Source organism: Gavialis gangeticus, unplaced genomic scaffold (assembly GCF_001723915.1).
Source record: "Gavialis gangeticus isolate Ggan-Ray unplaced genomic scaffold, GavGan_comp1, whole genome shotgun sequence".
Taxonomy (NCBI): Eukaryota; Metazoa; Chordata; order Crocodylia; family Gavialidae; genus Gavialis; species Gavialis gangeticus.
In genome coordinates, this window is record NW_017729022.1 from 99,799,767 (window position 1) to 99,807,212 (window position 7,446).

The window sequence follows — 7,446 nt, forward strand, 5'->3', positions numbered from 1 at the left end:
CCACCGTTAGCGCCGGGGGGGGGGAGGGTGGCGGGGGAGTTGTTTGGGAGGCGCTAGTGCGCATGCGCCGTTGCCCCCCACTCCCGGGCTGCGTTGCAACCAAAAAAGAGTTGTGGGGGACTTTCACTCCCTCTTACTTTTTGACCGGATCCGCCTCTGGTGCATAAGTCCCGGGGCCGCTCGCGGGGGGGGGAATGTCGCTCACAAGGGGGGCGGGGCGGCCAGGCGCCTGCCCTCCATAGCCCGCCCCACAGGCGCTGCGCGGGGAGGGGGAAGATGCCGGTGTGAAATAGTAGTTAATACTCCGACACCTTCACGGCGGCACTGAGATCCCCGGGGCCGTACGTACACTCTCCCCAGCAGCGCCCCCTACCCCTCAGCTCGCCGCCGGTCTCGCGAGACCTAGACCCTTCGGCATAGGCTTCTCGCGCGATTTCGTAGCTAATAGATTTGACCGCTCCGGGGGCGGGTATGGGATTTCGAAGTCTCGCGGAATGTGGTTGAAGCGGCTATTTAAAAAAAACAAAACAAAAAACAAACAAACCGAGGAGTGGGAAGTCTCGCGATAAGTGGCGCTCTGGCGGCGACCGCGGTTTGAGTGGGAGCGGCGGGGCGCACGGAAGCCCCGCCCCTCCTGCCTGTGGGGCTGGCTGGCGTCACGGTATGAGCGGCTCCCGCGGCCGCTGACCCCGATCACGGCTCGGCCTGGCCCAGGCTTTGCTGGCGCCACCAGGCATGAGTGAGTCGGCGGGGGCGGGGGTCGTGACCCGGATTTGGATTGGGTGTCGCTGTAGGCCCGGTTGTCGCGGGGCCAGGGTGGCCCAGCTGTGGGATGGAGCCGCGTGCGTCTGGGCTGGGAGGCTGCCTGAACCGGACCGTGGGGAGGAAGAGTGTGTGTTTGGAAATAACTGTGTGTAGAGAGAGAGAAAATTGCGTGTGTGTTTATATGCGTATATAGACTTCATAAACATTAGGGTTGGAAGGGACCTCCCAGGATCATCAAGTCCAGCCCCCTGCCCCAGGGGCAGGCAGTCAGCTGGGTCAAAGGATCCCAGCAAGATAAACGTCCAAATGTCTCTTAAAGGAGTTCAGAGTAGGTGCTTGCACCACCTCTGGTCACAGTCATTGCAGGCCTTGGGGCCTCAAACAGTAAAGAAGTTCTTCCTTATGTCCAGCCTGAAATGGTCTCAGAGGAGTTTGTGACTGTTTGACCTTGGCATCCCTTAGGGGTGTTCTGGTGAACACCCCTTAAATACTTATAGGCTACCACTAGATTCTCCCCCCCTGAGTCTGCACTTTTCCAGGCTGAAGAGTCTCAGTGCTCCCAGCCTCTCATCATAAGGCCTGTTTTCCTGCCCTTTGATCGTGTGCATGGCTCTCTGGACTCTCTCAGAGAGGGAGTATATATGTGGGTATATACAACTGTGTGTACACTAAGCTGTGTGTGTGTACATAAAATAGGCAGACAAAACTCTTGGGGTAGAGGTGATTATACACATGTGGTTTCGTGTGTGTAATTACACACAACGGTGTGTATAGAAGCTGTGTGCATGTGTATCTGTGGGTGTACATGCACACACAAACTAAAACACAGCTTTGTGTGTGTGTATACACACAACAGCGGGTGTATAGAAGCTCTGTATACATGCAGTTTTGTAATATACATAGCTTTTATACACTTGTGTGCATATACACATGGCTTTTATACGTATGTGTGTGCATATACACACATAGAACCGTGTGTATAAAATTTGTGCATGTATAAAACTATAAATAAAGCTGTGTATATATGTGTGTGTGTACGTATACACACACGTGTATAAAATAAATAAAGCAGGATGTGGGTGTCACTGTATAAATAAAACTGGGAGGGGGTTTATTTATAGGTAAAACTGGGGAGGGGGTATACATTTCATTAATAAGTTCCTGTCTGTAGACTGAGATGTATGCCTATTTCATGATAAGACCTTTGTTTGCAGTGTGCAGCCTAGATAGCTAGACTTCTGTGCTCCTGCAGTAGGATGGTGCAGGCTTCCTGGTGGATGTGTTGGGCTCTGTCAAGGCAGGATGCGTGGCTTCATTGCACAGACTTTGCTAATTTGGAACATCAGGGAACTTCTCTTTCTCTTGATATGTAGGTAGGGCAGAATTGATTACCTTACTAAAAAATGGCAGACAAATTAGAAAATTTGCCATAATTGACAGTGATTGACAATGGACAAAGATACAGCTATATAAGCTCTGGAAAAAATGAATTTGCTAGTGTAAGCATTTTTTCCAGTGCGTCTCAGGGAGATCTGTGGAATGAATTAAAGAGCTGTGTTTAAACTTAGCATGACTTGGGCTAACTTGGCTTTTCGCAGTTCAGTCAACCATTGGGGAAAGCTGGCAAAGCTATGTGTATATGTGCTTTTTTTCTAGAAAGAAAATGAATACAGAAACTAAAACAAAATCTATACCATTAAACTCTCTACATAGCTAATTAAAACTGAAGACTCTGATTTCCTCCTCTTCCCCCCCCCCGGAAACTTAAGACACACACTCAACTTAAAGTGTTTTTTCTCAGTGGCAGTTTGTTGGCTAACTGGCCTTTTGTGCTTTTGAGAATTCCCCCCTTGGTGAATGTCCTCTAAGCAGTTACGGAAGTAGTTTTCTGAATTGTTAGACTGTTCTCCAAGGCAGGTGGATGCACTTTTCTCTAATGAGGTCTGTGGCAATGCCAAAATACAAACTTTGCTATTTTATTGTTGCCACTGTTCAGAAAAGAAATACATACTTTATTTGAATGGAAAAAGTGTCAGTTATTCTGCCAGCCTGAGAACTCAAGCGTGTCTGAAAAGACTCTTTCAAAATCTTTTAAAATAAAAAAGAAACAAAACTTAATCTGTGCGTAGACTAGCCATGTAACACAACCAGTCAGGAAACTATTATTCTGGCATTTGAGTAGATGGAAATGTTTTGCAGGCTTAGCTGTAACCCATGCTTGGTCACACCTGCTGCAATTATAGATAATGTTTTAATTGAATGAACTACATTCATTTCCTGTCCTAAATTGCTGTGTTGCTCTCAACTGCTGAAAAAGTTTCTGTTTTTTAAGTGTTTTCCACGTAATGATAGCTGAGGTCATTGTATTTAGACCTAAATTAAAATCTCCTCTTGATCTTTTAAAATGTTTGAGTGACTTTACTTATGTCATTTTAGCTGTCTCTTCTATACATCCAATTCGTTAAAACAAAAATCTAAGACTCTCAGCATCTTTCACAGCATTAGATTTCCCCTTCCAGATATGTAGCTGCCATCTCAAAACAGTTGTGTGGTATGACACACACTCAAATTTTTCAATATTGTCATCTTTTTCCATTAACCTTTGCAATGTTGCTGCTGTTTTTTCTTTTCTTCCACTCCTGCTTCTCTCACACAGGCCATGCATAAATCATGCTTTCTCAACAGCTTGGATCCTTGAAGTTTCCTTTGGCTCTTGTCCATGGCTCATGGTTTTGAGTTTTCTAAATTAAAGGTGCTTGAAGGTTACTCATAGAGATGCACCAGTACATTGGTCTGATATTGGATTGGCACTGATTATAAAGAAAATTGGTTGTACTGGAAATCAGCCCAAAGGGGCCGATAACTTGGCCGATAAATGCCCGTGCATGCACGCAGCACTCAGGTGGCAAGGAGCACAGCCAGCAGTGTGGAGAGCTGCCTCCAGCTGGTAAGTCTGTTGTGGTGGAAGGGGCATGGGGTTCCAGCGCACAGCTGCAGCCCACCTGCCCCACGCAGATCCAGGGGGCACATACCCACCTGTACCCTCCTGTGGTGTGTGCAGCCGCAGAAGCTGCTTCCCCCCCATAATGAGTTGCGGATCTGTCCCACACCATGCCTCTCCCTGGCTGGGCAGTGCCTGCCCCTGTCCCCTCCCTCGGGGGGGGAGGGGGAGGGTTGAACTGCCCCCAGCACCCCTTCCTTCATCACAACGGACTTACCAGCTGGAGGCAGCTCTCCACGATGTATCAGAAATTGGATTGGTATGAGCCAGTATGCTTCCTTAAAAATCATATATCAGTATTGGCCCCAAAAATCTCTATCAGTGCACCACTAGTTACTCAGTTGTTGGGGTTTCATGAGAGTTGCAAAATGTTCTTGTTTCCAAAGAAGAAAACAAGGTTTTGAATATTTCTCCCTTTTTGCTGATGAGGGAGAGAATGTATCCAAGAGCTACAGAATAAGTTTAAAAATTTTGACATTGCAGGTATAACTAGGATTGTACTATGGTATGATAAGTAGTGCTTGCTTTTAAAGTGATATATTTACAATTTTTTAGAAATGAGTTGCACAATTGAGAAAGCCCTAGCTGATGCCAAAGCACTAGTGGAGCGGTTAAGGGAGCATGATGATGCAGCAGAAACTCTTATTGAACAAACTACTGCTCTCAACAAGCGGGTAGAAGCAATGAAACAGGTTTGTTTTTCATTTGCTGGCTCATTTTAAAAAGTGAAGAAACTGAGATACCACCATTAAGACTGATACGGGTAATCTTGAATGCTATTAACTTAGATCACTAATTTAGATACCTCTTCTATTGACATTCTAGATGGCTGCCACATGAGTATGAACTCTCTAATGAAACAGGTCTTTTCTCATGTTGGTTACTGTGATCCTATGAACAAGTTGTTTGTTCTTGAGATTGGGACTAAAGTAACCAATGTATATGCTTAAAGTTAAATATGTGCTTAAGGGTTTATAGAATTGTTTTTTATATAAAACTTATACAAAATTATGATGTCTGTAGTCTTCTCTTCCCCAAAGTACGTATTCTTTTGTTTTATTAGCTCAGACATCCAAAATTAATTGTACTGAGACTTCTATAAGCATGCAGTCTTATTTTCTCTTGCTGCATGTTATCTTCCTACTCTCTCATCATCTGAGTCAAATAGCTAGTTCAACTGATTTTTTTCTAGTGGGTAACAATTTTCATTTTCTGTTTCCTAATGAAGGGGTATCACTAGCCTCAACTTCTACTAAATGATGGGGCAAAACAAGGTTCTCTGGTATTAATTAGAAAGATCATCCTGTCACATGACCTAGCAAGGTAGTAAAAGTATAGATTTTTCATGACTCTAGATGAAGGTAACATTGTTGCATTTGAAGTGAATTTAGCATGGTCAAGATACAGTAGAGTTTGGCATGCAGATCTTAAACTGTCACTGTACTCTTAATTTGGAGACCAATTAGGAGACATTGTTCTTGCAGTCAATTTTGGTATATGCAGTATGTTCTGTACAAAAAGCTATCCTTAAAATTAGTTCCAATTAATTGTTACTTAATTATATAACAAGTATCTCAAATGTTGTTAATATTGGACCCAGATGCTAAATTTTAAGTTATATTAGTCACTGTTGATAATTGCTTACATTCATATACATATTTTTTTTTTAACATGACTGTTGAATTCTAATTAGTATCAAGAAGAAATTCAAGAGCTTAATGAGGTAGCAAGACATCGGCCTCGGTCTACATTAGTGATGGGTATCCAGCAGGAAAACAGACAAATAAGGGAATTGCAGCAGGAAAATAAAGGTGAGGTTTAATATTTTATTTTTGGCGGGGGCGGGGGGGAAGTCTTGACCTGAACCCATGGAATTCGGACTGGTATGTCTCTAGTTTTTATCAGTGTAAGTTGTCCCCAAGAACTTCTTCCTTCTGATCTTAGATTTTTCTTAACATAAAATCAGTCATAATGTAGTTGCAAACTGTGACACACAGAAAGTTTGGCTCTGTCAAAATGGTAAATAAAAATTCAAATGTGTTTTGTCTTATTATGAAATGGCTTTGCTTGTACTTTTTCCAGAGATCTAATGCTCTTAGTTTTTAAACAAGGTAAAAAGATGAATATCATCCATTCCTATTAAATTTAGTATATTTAGTTTGCTGCCAAGAAAAAATCTTTATTTTTTCCATTTATCACTGGTACCATAAAACTGACTTCTCAGAAGCCTTAACAGCTGGTGCTATGTATTAAAATGCTTTGCCATTCTTGATCATCTTAAATTTTTGGTAGTTTAACATTTTTATGTAGACATATTTTCCTCAAAGTTACAGGCCCAACAGTAGCCTAACTTGCTTCCAGATAGAGCTGTACATAAAATATCTCATGCAGAGATAAGGTCCCCACCCTGTTCCAGCCACTTCATTCTTCTTAAAAAGAGGCTTTCAAAGCCCTAATTATACCTGATCAAGAATGTTATCAATGCAAATACACTTGGAGAAGCTTGCCATATGTGGTCCTCTGTCTCTGGTGTTGGGTCACCTGGCCCATGGGGTTTTGTACCGGTTGGAAAATTTAGCAGTGGCACTGCTGCCAAATTTCCAGGCCCATGGGAAGCCCCAAAGACTGGCTAGCATGGCCCCATACGCTGGATTGGGTGCACAGGATGGTATGGGGTAGGGCTGTGCAAAGCTTCAGTAGTTGGTTCAATTTGGAGGAAATTTGGCCCAATTCAGGGACTGAATCTCTGAATCGAATGGGGAGACGAATTATAAGCTCTGAATCAATTTGAAGCATCCAAATTGAATTGGAAAAGGGTTGGCAATTTGGCCATAGATTAAACAGGCAACTGACACAAGTGCCTCCAGCAGGTAAATCTTTTTGGGTTGGGGGAGGGAGGGATTGGGATTGGAGCTAAGACAAGCTTCCCAGCTGGGGCAGGGGCATGGGACTTGAGGAGGGGGGCACAGGATGTGGGCACAGCAGTGCGCAGAGCGGGGGCTATACCTTGTTGCCACTTGCCTAGCCGAGGAGGAGGGGTGGATGTGGGCGCAGCTTGCTCTGGGCAGAAGGGGGCAAGCGGCAGCAGGGCATAGCCTCCGCTCCCAGCGCTGTCATGCCTGCTCCCTTGCGCTGCCTGTCAAGCAGTGGCAGTGCTTGCTCGTTTGCACTGGCTGACAAGCAGAGGCAGCACCTGTGGGCCCCCCACTCTGCCCCCATGCCAGCTAGCAAAGGGCAGTGGCACAGGGCACCCGCTCCCAGCACTGATGCAGGCACAGCAGTGCTGAGAACAGGGGCTCTGCCCTGCTGCCTCTTGCCCAATTGGTGCCGGGCAGGGGGGTGCGATGCAGGTACAGTTTACTCTGAGCGGAAGGGGGCAAGTGGCAGCAGGGCATAGGTCCCATTCCCAGCACTGGGAGCAGGGACTCTGTGCTGCTGCTGCTGCTTGCCAGCTGGCACAGATGCACAGGATGCAGGGACAGCAATGCTAGGAGCAGGGGCTATGCCCTGCTGCCACTTGCCCTATTCCACTCGGAGTGAGCCACACCCACATCAATTCCCACCCCCCCAGCGCTGGCTAGGCACATGGCAGCAGGGCAGAGCCCCTGCTCTGAATGTTGTCACACTTCCATCCCACGCCTGCGCCCCGCCCCCCCTGCCTGAGTAACACCTCCCTGCCC

The 7,446-nt window shown here is 45.6% G+C and overlaps 2 protein-coding genes across 4 annotated transcripts in view; one reads left to right on the forward strand and one right to left on the reverse strand.

Moving 5' to 3' along the window:
- Nucleotides 1–387, reverse strand: part of ASUN (asunder, spermatogenesis regulator) — a 44,913-nt gene extending 44,526 nt beyond the window's left edge. The window contains exon 1 of one of the 3 annotated variants that reach the window (XM_019515707.1): nt 138–387. The gene's annotated coding sequence lies outside the window, so the exon portion shown is untranslated. The remainder of the gene's footprint in view (nt 1–137) is intronic. The other 2 variants (XM_019515705.1, XM_019515706.1) reach the window with 2 other exon arrangements.
- Nucleotides 388–530: 143 nt separating this feature from the next.
- Nucleotides 531–7,446, forward strand: part of FGFR1OP2 (FGFR1 oncogene partner 2) — a 16,727-nt gene continuing 9,811 nt past the window's right edge. Inside the window, exons 1-3 of the mRNA XM_019515710.1 lie at nt 531–739; nt 4,322–4,458; nt 5,460–5,577. Coding sequence (XP_019371255.1) covers nt 736–739; nt 4,322–4,458; nt 5,460–5,577 — 259 coding nt within the window. The 5' untranslated portion in view covers nt 531–735. The remainder of the gene's footprint in view (nt 740–4,321; nt 4,459–5,459; nt 5,578–7,446) is intronic.